Source organism: Schistocerca americana, chromosome 1 (genome assembly GCF_021461395.2).
Source record: "Schistocerca americana isolate TAMUIC-IGC-003095 chromosome 1, iqSchAmer2.1, whole genome shotgun sequence".
NCBI lineage: Eukaryota > Metazoa > Arthropoda > Insecta > Orthoptera > Acrididae > Schistocerca > Schistocerca americana.
Window position 1 is genome coordinate 607,523,371 of NC_060119.1, and position 22,823 is coordinate 607,546,193.

General features: G+C 39.2%; 1 protein-coding gene across 2 annotated transcripts in view; it reads left to right on the plus strand.

Annotated features, from left to right (window-relative positions):
* LOC124607225 (serine/threonine-protein kinase unc-51) overlaps positions 1–22,823 on the plus strand; it is a 145,537-nt gene that overhangs the window by 32,321 nt on the left and 90,393 nt on the right. For both annotated transcript variants that reach the window (XM_047139500.1, XM_047139507.1), the window contains exons 9-11: positions 669–829; positions 2,143–2,315; positions 19,912–20,001. In XM_047139500.1, the coding sequence (XP_046995456.1) occupies positions 669–829; positions 2,143–2,315; positions 19,912–20,001 (424 nt within the window). The remainder of the gene's footprint in view (positions 1–668; positions 830–2,142; positions 2,316–19,911; positions 20,002–22,823) is intronic.

Here is a 22,823-nt window from a genome sequence, read left to right on the forward strand (position 1 = left end):
GGGAAAAAATAAATTTAAGGTATTACTTGACTCTAAGAAGGGATAGGTTGATAGGACACATCCTGAAGCATCAAGGAATTGTCTGTTTGGTAATGGAAATGAGGGGGGGGGGGGGGGGGATTCAATACAATACTTGTATGAGCTGTGGTAGGTATTTAGGGGTGAAGAGACTTGCACAGGATAGATAAGCAGTGAGACCTACATCAAACCAGTCTCCAGACTGAAGGCCACCACCACCACCACCACCACCACCAAGAACAACAACAACAACAACAACAACACATACATTTAATGCTGTATGCAGAAGGAAAAAAGTTCATGGTATTTCACAATGAACAAAACTGCGCATATAAAGACACCTTGGTCAAATGGCCATATCATTTGTGTGTGTTTCCGCACATTTGCCTGAAACTTACTTGTAGGTAATTATCGCCGGTAAAAATAGTAAAGAATTGTGACAAAACAGTATTGGTCTTCGCTCCACTGTACCCATTCTTCAAAAATGCCTTTTTGTGGACTGTGTGTCAAACATAACTCGTGTGCAGTTGTTTGTCTTATCCACTGTTTAAACACCGCCTAGATGGATAAAGTTCTGTAAATTTTGAAGATTTATTATAAAGACACTTGTATACGCACACATCATTAGAGGGACTTCTGGTCTTTTCTAGGCTCCAGAAGTTATAATGTCTCTCCAGTATGATGCGAAGGCAGATCTGTGGAGCTTGGGCACAATTGTTTTCCAATGTCTGACTGGAAAGGCTCCATTTCAGGCCCAAACTCCACCCGCTCTCAAACAATTTTATGAGAAAAATGGAAATTTGTCTCCAAAGTAAGTATTTCTGCTTCAGATTTCTTAATCCTAGATTGTTGTCATTGTAGTACTTAGAAAACTAAAAATGGGGAAACATATCATATCTAATTTATTTGAATGTCATTTATAAATAGAAAAAGAATTGAAACTTCCTATCATATTAAAACTAAGTGCTGCACTATGACTCAAACCTGACACCTTTACCCTTCACAAAAGAAAAAGGGTCCCAGGTTCGAGTCTCAGACTGGCACACAATTTTAATCTGTGAAGAAGTTTCAGATTGGTGCAAATTCTGTTGCAAAGTAAAAATTGATTCAACAAAAAAGAAATATGCCATCCTCTAAATGAATATTGCTAAATGTGTTCCCTTGTAGTAACAGATTGATATAGTCACCTCATTTGCAGTCCATTTTCTTATTGCTTTTTTTTCTTTGTCTTGGTCATGTGATACCTTTCTATTATTTCTCACATAATTATTCCTTTTCACTTGTCTGTGATACCTCCCTCCCCCTTCATCCCACTCTCCCTTACTTCCACATTCCTTACTGCCACTCTCCTTTCCTCCTCCCTTATATGTCCTTTCCATTCTTCATTAATGCTTATGATGTTTCATTAAACTCTGCAACTTCTCTTATTTAACTATATAAATTTATTAACTGGAGAAGCTGTTGATCAGGCTTGTAGGTACTGCAAATTAACTTTTTCTAATCATCCTCTACATTTTAACTAATATAATGTGTACCCTACAAAATCTTACAGAAAAGAGCCTTTTTGGTAAGTCCAGTTGTGGTTAGGTCTTTATGAAAGTCTTTTCTGTAATACTAACTTCATAGAATCCATAGAACATTCAAAGATATTAAGTAAAGAAAAAGCTTACAATGTAGTAACTTTGCTCCGTAGTGTAATATATTGTTGGATATATGCCTAAACATGGACACACTGTCCAAAATAGGCATGATTCCTAAATCAAAGGAAAAATTCAGTTCATCATTGTTGGTTGAATTTTGTGTAATCTGTCTTTCTGTTAGTGTCTCTGTTGAATTTTATTTCAAATGTTTCCGATAAGTTTCTGTTGTGTACGACACTGAAGCTACTTTTTGTGTTTTGGCATAACTAACGGGAAACATTTCGAAGTTCAACAACACTCTTTTATATCTGATAACAATTGTACCATCATTTTAACATTGTATTTAAAGCCTGTGTGTGTGGTTATTAGCAGAGATATTACTTAACTCATTGAGATATTACAAGAATAATGGCTATGGCTATAGTGTGTTACCCATGCAGTTTCAGCAGTTGTGTACAAATGGCTTTTGAATTTCTCTTGAAAGGATACCACCAGGAACATCACCAGAATTAACAGATCTCTTGATGGGGCTGTTGCGACGTAATGCTAGGGACCGCATGAATTTTGACACATTTTTTAATCATCCGTTCTTGAAAAGACATTCAGAGCCTGTTCCCACCCCAGCTCCACCACCACCGCCGTCCTGTACTCTACCTGGTGAGTACAGTTTGTAGTATGTTAGGACACCTCATTAGTCATGTAAAATGTTTTTATGTATCTTGACTTAATTATTTTTTGTTAGAATTATTTTTTTCTCACATCATGTAGGGCTGAGAGGAGCAACATAAAGCTTTTTAGGGAAAAGGCTTGTTCAGGAGTTCTTTCTTTTATATTTCAAGTGATATTTTCCATTCTTTCAAAAGTTGCATGCAGGTTATGTAATTATTTGTTTATATAGTTAAAACTGAGAATTGCTGATGATTTAAACAGTCCAAAGAGAAGTTCTGTCTGTCTTAGCATACAGGCTGTGATTAATTAATATTTATAATGTCCTGGAAGGAAACCTCCAAAGACAGATTAAATGGCTTAAAAACATACATTTAGTGCTAAAAAAAAATCCTTGGTGGAATATAAAAAAACTGAATGAGTGAAGATAACAACTCATAGTATAAGTGATTGATAGGTGCATAAATTAAAATTAAACATTGATACTTTTGTACAATTTCTTTCTTCAGAGCTAAGTGGTACACAAATATGAACATTGTTACACAGCCTTCCAGTAGCTGAAAGTAAAGGAGAGTTATAGGAAGCTTGCAGGCTACAAAGGAGAGGCGCAGTAATTCTGGACTGCAGACAGACATACAGTTTTCTGTTGATAAAGTTTGTCCCCATAATACTGTCATCATTGCCTTGGGTGATTGTACTCTTGCTGTGGCCTGTATGGAACTGTAGATCTCTGTGTTATTTAATACTTGTATGAAAAAGCGTGCTATATCTTTAGTATCTAAATTGGCCAGTCTGTGCACTGCTGTTATTATGTAAGATTTTAGTTGGAATCTTTACATGGCTCTGCAAATACCGTATTTACTCGAATCTAAGCTGCACTTTTTTTCCAGTTTTTGTAATCCAAAACACCGCCTGCGGCTTAGAATCGAGTGCAAAGTAAGCGGAAGTTCTGAAATATGTTGGTAGGTGCTGCCACAAATAACTTCTGCCGTTGAATATATGTAGCGCTACTCAGGCATGCTTTGCAGGTACAAAGATAAATACTGGCGCCAAAACCTCTGCGTCAGTAAATAAATTAAAAAAAAAAAAGGCGGAAGACGAGCTTTTTTCTCCGCCCCGAATTTCGACCACTGCATTTTCATACATTATCCAACGAAGTAAATTCAAATTCCGTATTGTTCATCTTCGAATGTAGCAGCTTTTCAATGTACTACGAAAGTCCGACTGGCAAGACTGTTTGCGATGTTTGTCAGTATGGCCAATTCTATGTTCTGAATTTTTTCCTACCTGTGAGAAGAGATGGTTGCTAATGGGAACTTTTGTGAATCACAGGCAGTATTGTCTTCACCATAAGAATAATACGAATATAAACATTTTGCCATGTAGTCTTTCGTGTTTGCTGCTATCTCATTTAAATCCTGTCTGGCTAATAAACTACGAAACTAGAGTGAGACAACAGCAAACGCGGAAGTATACACATATCATATCATGTTTATATTCGTATTATTCTTATGCCTAATAGGGATACAGTCAGAAGTGAAGCACAGCAATTGACTAGGTTGTTGAATCTAAGATGACTAATTTCTGTGCAGAAAGTAATGTACTAAAGAGGCGTCTGCAAAGATTTTCAAACGGAGAAAAATTTTAGCTAAACTCTCGTTCAGAACATATTCTATCATACGCAGTTTATTACTTGGTTCTTGTTGATCATTAACAAAGAAAGCAGCAGTGTAAAAAACAACAAATAGCAGTCTCTTGCCATTGTTTCGCTACTGAGACAATTCCTATCTTTTTATTATTGTAAGCGGCGGTAGCACGCACAAAAGCAAACCATGCCGCGAGCGGCGACAGGTTGTAAACATTCATTATCAGAATGCGACAAACAATGAATGACACAGTACAGTAATGCATTTTCAGCTCGGAGTGACGTAAACACCTATAACAAAGAGAACAGCAGTTATCAGATCAAAGAAAAATAAGCAATCAATTCAAACCAGACGAAACACGTGAAAAACGAAGGGTACCCGTATAAATACGGACGGAGCGCCTGAGGCATAGCAATGGTTACCTGGTAAAGCTTAACTGCTAGCTTACGGCTCGAACCAAACTACTGTAGCTGTATCGTCATTCATTCGACCTAAATTGTGTCTCATATTACAATGGACCAACTTTGTTTCGCTTTGGAGGTGCGGCCTAAAACTTCTCTCCCCTTGAATTTCGAGTCTCAAATTTCAGGTGCAGCTTAGATTCAGGAAATTTTTTTATCCTTAATTTCGAGTCTCATTTTTCAGGTGTGGCTTAGATTCGAGTGCGGCTTAAATTCGAGTAAATACGGTAGATGTTACTGATACACCAGTCTGTGGAGTCCTAAATAGGTCAGCGATCTTCTCAAACTTCTTCCCAAGGCTGCATCTATCTCGTCTAGTAATGCCACCTGCCAAAGTCTGAGAAATGGACAGGAGCACATGTATGCAGCATTTGGAGACCAACTTTCTGGTATCGGTTCCTGTGCAAAGATGGACACAAAGCTTGTGCATTATGTAAAAGACCTTGTAGACCTGGTCACTTTGTCTCAATTTTCTGAATAAGTTGTGAATACAGGGCAACTGTAGAATGTGTAGCTAATAGTCCTTATGATTTATGTAACTATAAAATGTATTGCACATTTTGCATAAAGTTTTTGATGAAATCAACTTTTATTTTATGAGTGTGGTATGTGCGCATTGGGCACTAAAACTTTGATAAATAATGAACATCACTTACTTCTCCCAAAATTCCTGCTACTTCTTGCAGTACATTTCATCAGAAGACACATTTTCCAACCGAAGGCCGCCAGTGATGTTCTCCATTTAGTTTTACTTCTCATTAATATTGAAAAAATTATATGCATTTGACTTGGAAGGTAGATGTAATTATGGCTGTAAGTGTATGAAGTTGATGAAATTTGAACAAGGGAACATCACCAATTTGACCTCGCATTTTAAGGAGGAGATATGGGCCCCAGCAATTAATCCTGCACAAAACTTTGGGCCGTACTTTTGATATTATGCAATTATAATATTCCAAACTTACAGCTTTTAAACGTGTGCTTTTAAACTGGTTGTCACTCACTCCGCCCCACTGCAGACACTTAATACCTGACAGATTTCCGACTGGATTTGAGACTTCTTTGCAGATAGAACTCAACATGTCGCTCGTAATGGAACAAAATAACAGGTGTAAAGTGACCTCAAGGCAGTTTGTTTATATACAATGTAAATAGTCTTATCAGTCTAGCGGAAAGCATTGGAAACTCTTTAAGCTGTTTACAGATGATGCAGTTGTCAATAAGAAAGTAGCAAGACCAGAAGAAAGTATCAATTTTCAGAATGCCTACAGAGGATTGATAAATGGTGCAGCCTTGGGTAGTTGGCCCCAAACATAAATACAGGGCTATTACAAATGATTGAAGTGATTTCATAAATTCACTGTAGCTCCATTCATTGACATATGGTCACGACACACTACAGATACGTAGAAAAACTCATGAAGTTTTGTTCGGCTGAAGCCGCACTTCAGGTTTCTGCCGCCAGAGCGCTCGAGAGCGCAGTGAGACAAAATGGCGACAGGAGCCGAGAAAGCGTATGTCGTGCTTGAAATGCACTCACATCAGTCATTCATAACAGTGCAACGACACTTCAGGACGAAGTTCAACAAAGATCCACCAACTGCTAACTCCATTCGGCGATGATATGCGCAGTTTAAAGCTTCTGGATGCCTCTGTAAGGGGAAATCAACGGGTCGGCCTGCAGTGAGCGAAGAAACGGTTGAACGCCTGCGGGCAAGTTTCATGCGTAGCCCGGGGAAGTCGACGAATAAAGCAAGCAAGGAGCTAAACGTACCACAGCTGACGGTTTGGAAAATCTTACGGAAAAGGCTAAAGCAGAAGCCTTACCGTTTACAATTGCTACAAGCCCTGACACCCAATGACAAAGTCAAATGCTTTGAATTTTTGGCGCGGTTGCAACAGCTCATGGAAGAGGACGCGTTCAGTGCGAAACTTGTTTTCAGTGATGAAGCAACATTTTTTCTTAATGGTGAAGTGAATAGACACAATGTGCGAATCTGGGCAGTAGAGAATCCTCACGCATTCATGCAGCAAATTCGCAATTCACCAAAAGTTAATGTGTTTTGTGCAATCTCACGGTTTAAAGTTTACGGCCCCTTTTTCTTCTGCGAAAAAAACGTTACAGGACACGTGTATCTGGATATGCTGGGAAATTGGCTCATGCCACAACTGGAGACCGACAGCGCCGACTTCATCTTTCAACAGGATGGTGCTCCACCGCACTTCCATCATGATGTTCGGCATTTCTTAAACAGGAGATTGGAAAACCGATGGATCGGTCGTGGTGGAGATCATGATCAGCAATTCATGTCATGGCCTCCACGCTCTCCCGACTTAACCCCATGCGATTTCTTTCTGTGGGGTTGTGTGAAAGATTCAGTGTTTAAACCACCTCTACCAAGAAACGTGCCAGAACTGCGAGCTCGCATCAATGATGCTTTCGAACTCATTGATGGGAACATGCTGTGCCGAGTGTGGGAGGAACTTGACTATCGGCTTGATGTCTGCCGAATCACTAAAGGGGCACATATCGAACATTTGTGAATGCCTAAAATAACGTTTTGAGTTTTTGTATGTGTGTGGAAAGCATTGTGAAAATATCTCAAATAATAAAGTTATTGTAGAGCTGTGAAATCGCTTCAATCATTTGTAATAACCCTGTAAATGTAATGTATTCCACATGCATAGAAAAAGAAATCCACTACTGTGTAACTATACTATTGATGACAAATTGCTGGAAACAGTACCTACTGTAAAATGTCCAGGAGTAACTATCCAGAGCTATCTCAGTGAAATGACCACTTAAAACAAATAGTAAGAAAAGTAGGTGCTAGACTGCAATTCATAGGAAGAATCTTAAGGGAATGTAACTCATCTACAAAAGAAGTGGCTTGCAAGATGCTTGTTTCACCGGTTCTTGAGAAATTGCTCATTAATCTAGGACCCTTAACAGATAGAAGAGATAGAGTTGACCCAGTGAAGAACAGCACATTTCATTACAGAATTGTGTAGTTGGCGTGAGAGCATTACAGAAATGGTCAACGAGCTCCAGTAGCAGATGCTACAAGAGAGGCATTGTGCATCACAGTGAGGTTTAATATTGAAATTTCGAGAGAGTACTTTCTGCGGAGAGTCGGACACCATATTACTTCATCCCACATACATCTCATAAAATGACCATAATGAAAATTCGAAAAATTAGAGTTAATACTGAGGCTTACTGACAGTCGTTCTTCCCATGTGCCATTCACAAGTGGAACAGGGACGGGGAGATCGTTAGTGGCACCAGAAGTACTCTGTGCTACACACCCTTGTGCTTCCGGAGTATTGGTGTAGATGTAGCTATATATGTAGACTACATTGAGATTTGGGAAATACTGTTTTGAAATTAGTAACATGCTATGTTCGTTGTGTCAGAATGTTCTTTTTACAACCTGTAGCTGATGCTACAGATGCAATGTAAATGAATGAAATGGATAATTGTCTCATTAAAGAAGAGCATAGTGCTATTTAATTATTAATGTCACTGTTCTTCAGTTGCCCAGGTTTATTCATTTTAATTCTGAGACTATGTATAGCTGCAAAATATCAAAATGTGAATATTGTTAAAGTAATGGTGAACATGTGTGTAAGATTGACATATTATGTGGTCATATTTCTTACTATAACATGTGTGCTCAGACAAGATTTCAAAGCACGTTGGGCGAATATTTTCACCTCTCCCTTTCTCTTCCCTCATCTTCAAAATCCCATGAATTAGGGAACTCTGGGTGTCTCTCCACTGTACAGTACTTCACACTCAATCATTAGACTACTTACTGCATTAGGGTGTGTGTATTGTATATTGAACCGGGGACCTAGAAATGACGGAGAGGCTTCGTCCCGCTGTAGCCCTCAGAGGTTCACAACCCCACAATAGGCCACAGCAATCCACCCACCTCACCACCACCCCACGCTGAACCCAGGGTTATTGTGCAGTTTGGCCCCCAGTGGACATCCCCCCACCCCCTCCCTCCCACGGGGAGTGTCTCATACCAGGCGAGTGTAACCTCAATGTTTGCATGGTGGAGTAATTATGGTGTACATGTACATGGAGACGGTGTTTGTGCAGCATTTGCCAACATAGTGTAACTTAGGCGGAATAAGGGGAACCAGGCCGCATTCGCTGAGGAAGATGGAAAAGCGCCTTAAAAACCATCCATAGGCTGGCCGGCACGCCGGATCTCAAAACTAATCTGCCGGGCGGATTCTTGCCAGGGTCCGGCACGCCTTCTCGCTCGGGAAGCAGCGCATTGGACTGTGTGGCTATCCGGACGGTCTACTTCATTGGGGTGGTGCGAGTGACAAAAAACTGGTGTGCGGGAAAGTTTAAAAGCTATACCTTCAGAATGTAATAACTGTGTACTATCAGAATCGTGACCCAAATTCTTACTCATGGTTGATTGCTGGGTCTGATATTCTACAGGTTTTCTTCCTTCTCCTTAAAATATGAGCTCAAGTTAGTGATGTTCCCTTGTCAGGAAAAATCCTGAACATGAATTTTATTATCCGCAGAAGTGGAGGGACAGTGATCTTTAGTTGTTTAATTTTTTGTAGCACCTTTATGTTTAGAATTTGAGGACTGCATACTATTGATGTGTCTGTTTCCAAGCAGATAATCAGCAACGTAATTTCATTTTAGCTGTTAGTCCAAAAACCTGGTAAAGTTTTCTGTGATCATGTAGAAGCCTTTCAAGCATCGTTTCTTGAACAAAATACAATGTACACTTCTGCCATGTGTCGCTACAGGTTGTTTATGACACGTTTGTTGTATGGGGACATAATTTTTATTGAAATGACACAACTTCAGAGACTTCACTGATCTCAGACAGGCATGATTTTATGTATATAGACTGAAGCAACAAGTGAAAATTTATACTAAGGCTGGGAATCAAACCCAGGTCACCTGCTTACTAGGCAGGTGTGTTAGCCACTGAGCCACCTGGGCACAGCTGTTCACACAACTCTGTGGATTACCCTGGTATCTCCCTCCTCAGTCAAGATTCTCACTGCCACCCCAATCTACTGTAAATTCCACCTTACAAACAAACGGAATTTCCAAGGCTGTCTATATTTTGGAATAACATCTTAGCATCAAATGTGAAAGCAAGATCAAGCCTGGAACCCAGGTGCCTCCCTAAAATATTACAGACGTGTTCAAATTATTAGACTAAAGACGTTTCTTCCAAAACTTTACATTTATTACACATTTACATCCCCATACATATTATATTTGTACATTCAATACTTTATACGCATACCTTTGTTCTTAATCAACATTTTTATCCTGTTTGGCATGGTTTTATTAACTTTTCACATGACATTTTCATATTGTTGTCACGGTACCAGATTTCCTCTAGTTTATCCATTAAGATCTTGTTTGGTGGTTATTGTAAGTTTCCTTATCCTCTGTTTCACAGTAGCCCATAAATTTTCAGTTGGGTTCATATCAGAGCTATTACTGGCCAGAGCAACACTTTCAGTTGCTTTTCTTCCAAGTACTTGGAACAACCACTTTTGGCTTTGTGGCAGGGTGCCCTGTCATGCATAAAAATGGCATCTTTATTAGGAAACCACTCATTTATTTGGAGGAAAAGTTCCTTTTCAAGGATTTCTTTATGTTGTTCTTGCCTCATTGTCCCTTCAACAATGTGTAATCTGCCAGTACCTTTCACAGACATCACGCTCCAGACCATAACGGAAGTAAGATGCTTCACACGTTGCTGCACACACTCAGCTTTTAACTGTTCTCCAGACCTGTGATGAGCATACTGGCTGCTTTCTTCCATCGCAGTGAATACAGCAGATTCATCACTGAAGCATGTGTACAAAATTGCAAGTTAGAAAAGTTGGGAATGGTAGCGTAGGGCAATCCCAAAATTCAGATGTGCACTTCTTCGATATCAATACATCATCACAATTTCAAGCCGAAACTCCTAATTTTAGAGATTAGACCCACTTAATTTACCATATCATTGCACATACCTTAGCCCAACCCTTGCTTGTCTACTGCTGAAGTTGTTTAGCCCACTGCAATCTTTCGGTTTTCATGGCAGGTGTGATTTTCTGTTTTTTCCTTGGCCGGCATGTCTTTAAACCACATTCAAGCAGTGTCCTTCTCACTGCAACAGGTGAAACTTCAATACCCAAACCTTTCACCTGATGGCTTATGCCTGTAGAACTAAGTTTATGGTTCATTGTTGCCATATCTGTAAGTCTTCTCATTGTTCTAGAACTGATTTTTCTGTTATGTCCACATTTTCCTTTCCTGTTTGGCTTGTGTTCACCACTTTTCTGTACAGAAAGTTTGATTCTGCTGACAGTTTTCTGTGATATTCTCATTCTGTCAGCAATTTCTTGCTGTGTATAACAATTTTCAGTAAGAAGTGCTACCACAGCTGGAACTTTCCAAGGTGAAACCTCTTTTGTCTTTCCCTCAACCTCGCTTTCTATGGAAACTCCATGATTTATTCCTAAAGCTAAAAACATGTAAGTTCACAAGCTGTGTAATGTCTTGTTAAAGTAGCGAGAAATTGATAGAATAAATAACAAGCTGAAGTACAGCACTAACATAAAACATTACTGTAAACACAGTTTCAAAGCATATACACAGACAACTAACACCACCACAATTTGGAGAGAAAATGGAAAATGTTACCAACTGTGAAAAATTCAGTGATCTGTAAGTTGCTTGGAAGGGAAATTTTGTGGCATCATTCAAACCATTAAAATAAATCAATTATTACACTTTTCTCTCCTACTTTTAAACCAGACAACTAAAGAGTATCAAAAATAATAATTTAGTCTAATAATTTGAACACATCTGTATGTCTGGCATCACTTTAAGCATCCATGATTTGAAAATACTTTCAAACTGAAGTACATCAGCAACAGTCTCTGGGTAGATTTAAATTTATCTAACCCATACTATAATTAAATAATAGAAAATCCTAAATGGAATCCATCCCATATCTCACCTTCCACATTGAAACCTTTGCCCTCCAGGAACTAGAGCTGTATGAAAAATGTCCACTCAATAGACTGTGCAAACTGTTCACTTCTTGTTCATGCCTTGTACTATTTTCATCCACCATCACTACAAACAATAACCTCCATCAAATATCCCCCCACCCATTCAAAGCTGCCAGACCCTGCCTTGCAGACATATTACATTTGTCACACACCCAGAAACTCCCACATGCCACCTTACAGAACTCTGAGCCTAAACAGACCAACAACTCAGTCAGGAACATGTCTTCCAAAAGCCTCAGTCCCACAGAAGTCTCGGTCTTGTACGATGGCTTCACCTTTTGCTCCACTTCCAAAGCTGGCCACTGTGGCCAAGTGGTTCTAGGCGCTTCAGTCCAGAACTGGACTGCTGCTATGGTCGCCGGTTCAAATCCTGCCACGGGCATGGATGTGTGTGCTGTCCTTAGGTTAGTTAAGTTTAAGTAGTTCTAAGTCTAGGGGACTGATGACCTCAGATGTTAAGTCCCACAGTGCTTAGAGCCATTTTTTCCACTTCCAAATTCAGTCCTGCTGGGCCTCCTAAGACCATCTCCCTGTCCCCACAACAGAAAAGCTTTTAAATAAACTGGAAGCAGTCTTGATCACTTAACTTTTTTAACGGTGACAGGTTTCGATCTTTTTATCAGACCATCTTCGGACCATGAATGTCTGCTGGAGGCGGTGGCGCATGGCAATCCTCTTGTTTGTGGCTGGTGGTGTACACAGTTTATTTATAATAATTACAGATCACTGTTTTCCTGTATAAGAACTATGTTCTTTAAAATGAGAAAAGCTTTTTCTCCACTAATCGTAAACACAGACTTGATTCAAAACCAGTATTGAATTCTGTCTTACTCAGCTTTACTCTAGCTGTGATCCATGCCCAATCTCTTTGAATCATCCACTGTTAAATTTGCAGAATTTCATAACTGCAGAAGTTGCGTCTCAGTTATTCCCAAAATCCCTCAACATAGAAACTAATCTCAAATTCATGGAAAGAAAAACCACTTATAAAATGGTTCCAACCAACAGCCAACCAAGTCTCCACCACTGTGGATATGAACCTCTAGGGATTACCTGGCAGAGAGGCTCCTGCAGCTGATGGTCTACTAGCTCTACAACAGTGACCGCATACCTGAAATCCAGCAGAGCTACCAGTCCCTCCTCAAATTCCTTGGTCCATCCCAGAACCTCTCCCCCGAGTACAGTTTCCAGCTCAACACAGAACTCCCAGCCCTTGTACCCTCTTTCTGCATGCATCCCAAAGTACATAAACCCAACCAACCAGGTCACTCCAGTAAGGCTGCTTACTGTGGTGGCCAAGAGAGAATCTCTGCCCGTGTGGACAAACATCTTCAGCCTATTACTAGTAAGTACTCTCTTATATATAAGGCACTAAACATTTCTTCTACTGATATTCCCAGTTTCTTTTTCTTTACTGCCTGGCGACTGCTCACCACTATTGATGCCACCTCCCTCTACACTGAAACCCAGAATGCTCATGAGCTTGTCACTATTGAACACTATCTTCCCCAGTGCTTGACTGACCCCTTACATACAACCTTCTTCTTGGTCATCATTACCAACTGTATCCTCACCAGCAATTACTTCTCCTTTGAAGGCAAACCTACAAATAAATATGAGCTATACCATTGGGCATCCACATGGCACCATCGTATGCCAACTTACTCATGGACCATGTAAAGGAATTTTTCGTATCTACTCAGAATCCCAATCCCACACCACTGGTTCAGATTCATTAATGACATATTCTTGATACAAACCAAGGGTGAGGTCATGCTATCTACACGCCTGCAGAAACTTAGTGCCTTCTTCTCCATTTGCTTCATACGGTCCTTCGCAGCCCAACAAGCCGTCTTTCTTGAGGTTGACTTCCACCTCAAATATGGTGACATCAGTATCCCCATCCACATCAGAACCACCAACAATGGCATGGCATGGCATGGCATGGCATGGCATGGTATGGTATGGAATTGGGAACCTAGAAACGATGGAGAGGCTTCGTCCCTGCCATAGCCTGCAGTGGTACACAACCCCTACAGCAGTCCACTCACCCCACCCCCACCGCCACCCCACACTGAACCCAGGGTTATTGTGCAGTTTGGCCCCCAGTGGACCCCCACGTGTCTCAGCCTTCGCTACTATCTGCCTTCCACCTGCCTCTGGCCCTCTCCTGCTCCCTCTTTCCAGCTTTACACATGCCTATTATCTCATCACGGCACTTCTCTCTTTTTTCCCTTTGCTTACCTTCTCCCCTCCCTCCCATATAGCCTGCTCGCTGCCCTGTCCTCGTCTTCCACACATCCCTCCACAGTCCCACAGGCAGCACTATTGTTCCTTTCATCACAGCATTTTTATCCCTCTCCCTCCTCCCCCGACTCCTCTTCTCTACCCCCATTACCCACCACAGCTGAAATTCTGCTCACCACAGTGGTAGTTGGGACTTGGAACCAAGATGACAGTGGTCGTGTGTGTGTGTGAGAGAGAGAGAGAGAGAGAGAGAGAGAGAGAGAGAGAGAGAGAGAGAGAGAGAAGGGTGGGGAGCACTGCCCCTCAAAATCTCTTTAATTTGGTGAGTAGCAATCCACCCATTGTCCATACTAATTGTTTAAATATACCACGAGCTGAAGGTTTTTGTTTTGTCTCTATAATCAGGCATTTTAATAAGAGTTAGATACAAATCACCTGCTAGTAATTACAATGGTAAATTATAGCACAAGATGGTGTTAATCACATGTCACCAAGTTAATCACATGAACAGTGAGAGGCAAAAAGATGGTCGGCCAGAGTAATTTAAGTTCAAGAACAGAGCATTGTGCATGCTCTAGTTCAGAAGTGCCATGTTCACAACTCTAGGGGTCTGTGGAGCTTCAGCTTGGTGTTTACATCATTAAATAGAAGCATTATAATGGTTAGGATACAATATATGTCGAGATTTATTGCAAAAGAATTCATCGTATCGTTTCTTTTGAAAATCGGTATTCGAGCGTGTGTAAACAGTTGACATATAGGAACTCCATTTCGGTAGAATTATTGTGACAATAAGCATTTCACAGTTCCACATTCTTTCAAAAGATTGCATTTTATAATAGACTAATCTTTAAACAAATAGACAGATGGCCATAGTAAAAATATTGAAAAGGGATTTATTTATTTGTAAGTACTTAGACTGCCACCTGTTGTGTCTACAGTTTTCAGCTAAGAGAATTGTATCAATTGAGTGGCATACATTGTACATCTGCTTCAAAATGGCTGATGTGAATGTTCACAAGTGAATAATTTCTCTCTTTGAAAATGGTGCTACTGCATCTGAGGCAGGATGTTGTGATGGTATTGATGCTTCCACGGCAAAAACATACATTAGATGATTTGGAGATAATGGTGAGGTAGTGAGACGTCCAATACCTGGAAGACCACTAGTCTCTACATGAAGACAAGATGAAGAACTGGTCAGGGTGGGCCAGAAAACTCCATTGTCACTCATTCGGGAACTAAGGAGAGCTTCACGTTTTCTGGGCTCTTCGAGAACTGCTCTCAGAAGATTAAAGGACCAATGAATCAGGTCCTGTCATGCTGTTCCTATCAAAGAGCTGATGTCTGATGAACAAGCCATGGATAGATTACCAATTGTGAGATACTGGGAAGATGACAATTGGAGAGAAGTCATTTTCTCCAATGAGAGGACAATAGCAGCCATGAGCAGAGCTCATGCTCTTGTTCACTGCATAGATGGGCAACGATATGATGTGCACTTCGTGGCCACGTGCACTAGAACCAGGTGCATAAGTGTGAAATGTTGGGGCTGGATGTCTTACATGAGTGAAGGAACTTTAGAACATATCCAAGGCAACTTCAATTCAGCATGCTATGAACATTTCTTTGAAAATGTAATTATCCCTGGAGCTTGACTTCGGTACCCTGAAGGACGACTCACTTACCAACAAGATATCATCCATCACACACTAGAATTAGGATTCAGAGCTGGTTTTTAAAGGAGGGAGAATATTATTCAGTGCCTTCCATGGTCTCCAAAGTCACATGTTCTCAAATCCATAGAGCATGTATGGGCTCAACTTTAGAAGACTCCGCAGGACAGTTGGACAGACCCTCCTCCGGGAACTCCGAATCCCATATAGGATTTGGTTCATTCTTCGTGGGGAGAACTGCCATGGATGAGGACTTTTTCCACAGACTTGTCAGTTCTATGCCTCAAAGGAATCAAGCTGTTCTTGGTGCCATTGGCATGTAGAGAAAATACTGAAGCTACACGAGGAGCGTTTGAAAAGTCCGTGCAAAAATAAAAACTACTTACATGTTTGGGGTAAACCTTTTTTATTTTTCAACATAGTCTTCTTTAGACTTCTACACTTTGTTCAATGCTGTTCTAATTTGTTGATCCCTTCCGAATAATAGGACTTGTCCAAGTCTGCAAAATATCTATTAGTTGCTGCCATCACCTCTTCGTTTGAATAAAATCTTTGTCCCGCCAACAATTTCTTCAAATTGGAGAACAAATAGTAGTCCGAGGGAGCCAAGTCTGGAGAATAGGGGGATGTGAAACGAGTTGGAACCCTGTTTCCATTAATTTTGCGACCACAACTGCTGAGGTGTGTGCTAGTGCATTGTCATGATGGAAAAGGACTTTTTTGCGGTCCAATCGCCGGTGTTTTTCGTGCAGCTTGGTTTTCAAACGGTCCAATAACGATGAAAGTTGCTGTTGAGATTCAGTCAGACACATACTGCAGCTACATGTACAGTAAGCTGACACAATATCAAGGAGCTACTGATTTCTTCTTTTTAGCATAACCCTCAAATAGGCCTATCGTAGTTGAAGAACAAATATTACACTGGAAACAACAGTTACTGGAAGGCACATCCACTTGCTCATGTAATCCACACATAAGGACTTAGAAGAATATGCCACTCAGCTAATACATTTCTTGTACCTGAAAACTATAGAGACACCAAGTAGCAGTCAAAGCAATTACAAATAACATGATCCATTTTCAGTATTTTTACTATGACCATTTGCCTGTTTGTTTAAAGATTAAACTGTTATACAGTGGAATGTTTTGAAAGAATGTGGAACCTAGAAAAGCCTGCAGCTGCACAATTTGTAGCGAATTAAGGTTTCAAATGTTACCTGCAAAAGTCTAAAAAAATTGACAATTGACTACAGTTCGATTTGAATGCTCATCCTTTACGTTTTTAAACGATCAGCCTATCCACTTGGCCATTGTAACAGGTATGAAACAATCATGGTTTAGGAATTCTGCCAACATGGAATTCTTATATTTCAACTGTTTCTATGTGCTGGAGTAATGATTTTCAAAAGAAATGATACAATGAATTAAATTGCAGTGAATCTTGACATATACTGTATCCTAATTATTATATTGCTTTTTTTTTGACAATGAAACATTAAGCTGAAGTTCCACAGTCCACTAAAGTTGTGAACACTCGAACTTCTGAAATTCGGCATGCACAGTGCTCTGTTCTTGGACTCTAAATTATTTGGGCCAGTCAATCCTTTTACCTGTCATTATTGAAGTTAATGCTTTTCTAGTGCAGTGAATAGAACAATGACATCATAAATGCTCAGCTTTGTGGTGATAATACTTTTTTTTCTTTACACATGGAGATAACATATTCTGTGATATTAATCCAACAGAGTAATTCTTCTGTCTCGCCTTTTGCATTTGTATTATTAGGGACTGGTTTGGAGTATAGACTTAGGCTTGACCTTGCACCAAACATCAAAAGAGCAGCTACATCAAGATGATTGAAATTCTTCTGGGTGTTGTACCATGTCATTATATAAAATATGGAATAATGTATATATTTTGTAGTTTATATGTTTTAAAGTATTTTATATAATGATACAAGATCCAGAAAAATTTTAATCCTCTTGATGCTAGCTGTGGAAGCCTACATAATACAACTGATCTGGCCTTAAAATCGCTAAGTTAGTGAAATTTATATTGTTCAGAACTAATAGTCTTGAGGATGGAATACACAATCATAGATAATGTGAATTATGCATGAGGAATCACACAGTCACAAATCTTAATATTATGATTCTCCTTGATTCTGAGACTCTGTGTGGAATTTAAAACGGATGCTCTTGTCGCTTGATTGAGAAGCTTCTTTTCAGCCATCTCTAAACAGCAAGACATAACTATTTACTGAATCGAATTTGGTGCAGTTGGATTAATGCATCATCACATTGTTCCATGATATGGAGGTACTGATCAGCTTTGAAAGTGTTGTCAATATGATAAATCATTTTAGGTATTCCAGCTAAATCATGCATAGGTTGTGAGATGTTTGAACATGGAACAAATGAAACTCATTGACAAGGGTGCCATTTTTATACTGTTAATTGTACGTGTACATGTGGGGTAACTAAATGGCTAAAGAAATTTTGGTGTAGCAAGAACCATTCATAAGGTGCTTCCAGTGGTGTGAGCTTGTAAATGTAAATAAGGCACACAACAGTCCAGTATTTTAATTTACTATATTATCCATAGTTGCCCTCTACAATGGTTTTAAGTGCTTTGTTTGATCTGGATGAAACATTATTGGACCCTGCTGCTACTGTAAGTTGTTTGTGAATCAGTGTTCTTCTAATGTTGAAATTTTGTACATGACTGGTTATTGACGGGGCATCAACATCAAGAACATACAGTATAACCCCACTTTTACATTCCCGGAAGTAACGTTTTCCTGCCGTTTACAACATTTTGTTATCATTCCCGTCAAATTTCCAATGCCCACAATGTTAATTTGCACCCGATTTTGCAGCAGGATATTAATAATTTCCCCGTGATTTACGCATTTTGAAAAAATGTCTGTGAAGAAGTCAATTCTGGCATGATGTTGCTATCCAGCAGAGTTTACAAATATTATGGGGTTCAGTTTTTTGACACCAGGGCACAATTCGTGCCGTATCTCCTGCCCCTGCGAAGCTCTACTTGGTGTGGTGGCTGATGGGAGTAACTGGGTTCATTTGAATGAGGGTATGACCAATCACAACCATTTCCAACCTGTCTCTACTCCACAAACGCAGTTTCGTGTTTGTTGTGATCATCATGACACCTTTGTTGAACCATATTTAGCGTGTTTTGGCATTTTCCACTTGGAGCACTAGTTGACACCGTCATTCACTTCGCATTGCTCAAATGGTTTTAGTCTAAACGCAGTGCGGGTTATGTTTTTTAACCCCCATGCTGAACAAAACATGTTTCGAGAATTTATTCTTGTTGTCAAGTGCAGTATTTACATATGTATTTTTTGTGATGTTAACAAACAAACAATGTGAGTGATAGTTTGCATGTGTGCGGTTTTCTACATAACTGAGGAGGCGCAGTACCTGATAACCTCAAAAAGATGATTACAGTGGAAGAAACGCAGAACAATACATTCAGACACCACACAAAATACATATGTACATGTTTGCACTTGACAACGAGAAAAAATTCTTGAAACGCTCCTCGCTAAGCATGAAAAAATAAGTAACTAGTGCCATTATAACAATATTGTGAGAAGGAAGGTTGCTACTCACCATACAGTGGAGATGCTGAGTTGCAATAGGCACAACAAAAAGATTTTCACACTTAAATCTTTCAGCCAATGCCCTTTGTCAAAAATAAAAACACACACACACTCAACTGAAGCCACACTAGTGCATTATTCATTATTTAAATAATGAATGACAGCCACAGGCTATCAAAAACATAGATTATGATGTGTTAAATTGAGTCAAACATTGTTGAATGTTGTTGTTTTTTTTATTTTATTTATTTATTTTTTTTTATTTTTTATTTTTATCCCATTTTCCACCTTATGTCGCGCAACTGGTTGCACTACACACACCCAAACAAGTAGCAGTCTCAGCATAGACTGTTAGCTAGTTATTGCTGTCACACTACAAAGCATATATGCTCCAGTAAGTGGGCACATGACATAGTTTCTTCGTATTTGGTTTCATCAATACAGATCTTTAAAGGTCCATAAGCAATTGGAACTTAAAGCTCTGTAAGCAACTAGAATTTTGTGTTGTATAGGTTTTACTTATACACTTTATTTCTGTAATACAGAAATCAGCAGCAACGTCACAGTACTTCTCTGATGCATTATGTTATCAAATAATTAATACTTTTATTTGATATCAAAATACACCAGAAAATTATTGTTCTGCAAGATTGTTGTTCATAGTTGTAAATTAAGAATTTATAGGCTGTATGATCTTTACTCTATTTTTCTTGCTTAGTTTGAGCACAGAATAAATTTCTATCATTTGGCCACAGTTTCAGTGTGTGTGCACAGTATAAGACATAGTGTTGTGTTTGTGCTTGGAATACACATGTTCTATGCTATTCTGAAGCTAAAATGCTGTACTTTTTCTTTCAGGAGAGCTTCCTCCTTCTCCAGCTACATTGTTTGCTCCTGTAGCAGCGGCTTCTTCACTACCAAGGGCTGAACCTTCTTCACCAGAACCAGGTACTTTTAGTTTTAATTACCATTGTGTCGTTCTCTCTGTCAGTGTAGTTTTACGTTTATTTTTGTGTGTGAATTTATTTTTTACAAGTAACTTTAATTTTGTAGTAACTTCTATTCAACACTAATTTCCAGTTGTTCCAAGTTCTTTAAATATCCTTATCTGAATTCTGAAGATTTTTCAGTAGACTGCTTCAACTCATTCATATCACAGTTTCTTATATACTATGATAAATTATGTAAAAAGACAGCATTGTCTGTCTATAAAACTTCAACACCACTACTCGATCATCCAGAATAAACTCATGAAAGAGGACATAGCAGGCAAAAGTGTAAAACCTGAGGAAAGGGGAAATATATTACCAGTGCTAGTCTCACACTCTTACTTGAGCTTATTTTATTGACAAATGTAGTTAGTCGTCATACCAATTGCAATACAGTTTTCTTCATGCTTTATTAGCATTCATATTTCTGTTAATTAGCCTATTTATTGGCAGAGATTAATTACTGTGGTGTCTTATACTCTTTCAGTCTTCTGACTTTCCACTGTAACTAATATCACATTCATTCGATTACATAATGTTCAATACAGGGTGTTTCAGGCCCTAAGCAACAAACGATGAGTGGTGACACATCTCATATATAATTGGTCTGCCATTTATGAGGTATGCGCTCCGCCACATGGTGCCGTGCTGTCCAGTCTCTAGTGAAGTGATTATTTTGTGGGGTTGTAAAAGTCCTGTCATTCAGCCTGTGTTATTGTAGTACTGTATCTTCAGTTTTTGTATTTTATTAGCCCTGACTTCACATTTTCTTGCTTGTTGTTAGTACTTAGTGAAACATATAGTATAGATTTGATTAGCTCACAGACATGGTACGCGTTATAGTGAGTGGAAATGGAAGAGCAGCTCTTCATATCTACAAACATGAGATCCGTAACAAGATTCCCACACCACAGTACCTTTGCTGTAATTCATGGATGCTTACCAGAGGCTGGGTGCTCGTATGGCAGTGTAGTTACAGTTGCCTGAGACTGCAGTCGTGTGTGTGAGTGGCATTTGCATGAGAGTTTTTGTGTCTGTCATCTATTTTTGATGTAGGCCTTACTGGCCAAGAGCTTTATTTGTGAGTCTTTTTGTTGTGCCTATCTGTGACTCAGCATCTCCACTATATGGTGAGTAGTAACTTTCCTTTTCATAATATTGTTACATTCCTTCCTGGGTTTTCCATTGTTTAAATTTTAATCTAAATTTATTTAAGACTTCCTTTCTGTTGCCACTTATTTACGCCCATTAGAGATAAATCGCTTTTGGTAAATGCCAAGGTGACAGGAACATAAGGCATGTAAAATACTTTTGTTAATTGTGTGCTTACTTAACAACTTGCTTTCAAGCACATTCATTATTTTGGTTTGAATTTCTTTAATTAATTTAATTTCAGAATATGAATCATCTTTCCAGATACACTGTATTGCAATGACTTTATCTTGTTAATTGCATTTATCCAATCATGTGGTTTCTTTCACTCCCATGCCACTAAGCTTTTTGGAATTTTGATCCAGACACAAAGTTCACTATCATGTACATGCCATGTTCATAAACATGGATGAAAAACATAAGTGAAAGCTAAATCAAACAATGAAAATTCCAGGTTGGAACATCAACTATACTATGAAAAGGGTAGATTGCTACTCACTATAGATGACACACTGAGTTACGCACAGCCACAATGAAAAGACTGTTATGCACTGAGCTTTCAACCAAGACCTTTCTCAGCAAAAAACGCACGCACGCACTCACACACACACACACACACACACACACACACACACACACACACACACACATATGTCCTGCTGCCATCTAATACCTGCACATTCCGCCATATAGTGCTCTACCCCCCCCCCCCCCCACTACCCTATCCCTCTACCTCCCCCATCCCCACCCCACTCTCGATTGCTGCATTCCTTCAGCATGACAGTTGCATTCTGGCTTTAGCAGCTGGAGATAGTGTTACTTTGTGTGTGTGTGTGTGTGTGTGTGTGTGTGTGTGTGTGTGTGTGTGTGTGTGTGTGTTGTTTTTTTTATATAAAAGAAGAAGCTTAATGTTTAACAGTCTTTTCTTTGTGCCTGTCTGCAGCTCAACTTGCCATCTTTACAGAGGGTGGCAATCTATCCTTTTCAGAACTAAAAGCTGCTAATTGACCCACAATAAAAAGCAAACATCAGAATCATAACAACAGTGATGGCAGACAATAACAAAGTACAGTCAACAATATTAATAATGCTGAAATTTCAAAACGGTCTAATGTTTCTGCTCAGAACTGAATGTGCAAAGGTGTGATTCCAGACTCCTTTAACAATAATGGCAAGAGAAAATGGTTAGCTGTGAAATTGAAGTACCAGTGTGTGAATGTGTATAGCACTACTTCATGCCTGTGAAATACTATTTGCTGCTTTTCAAAAGCTGTAAAATGTAACAGACTTGTGTGCATGCATATTATTTATGTGTATATAGCTTGTAACATAATTTCCTACACGATATAGTTACCTACCACACACATGAATGGCAGAATAAGTGTTTTTTCAAATGCTAGATTCAAATGATTTTTAATTAATGGACATCATCACACCTTTTCAGCTAAACGGAACGCAGCAATCATTAAAAGTTGGCGATGTTCCTTTCTTATTCATGTACCTGTAAGGGAATTGTCATGCTCAACATTAGCTTAATTAGTTAGGCACATGTGTTAATTACATCTGAAATAACTTAATCCACAACAATATATTTACTAGTTTCAAATTATGAAAAGACTTGTTTCATTC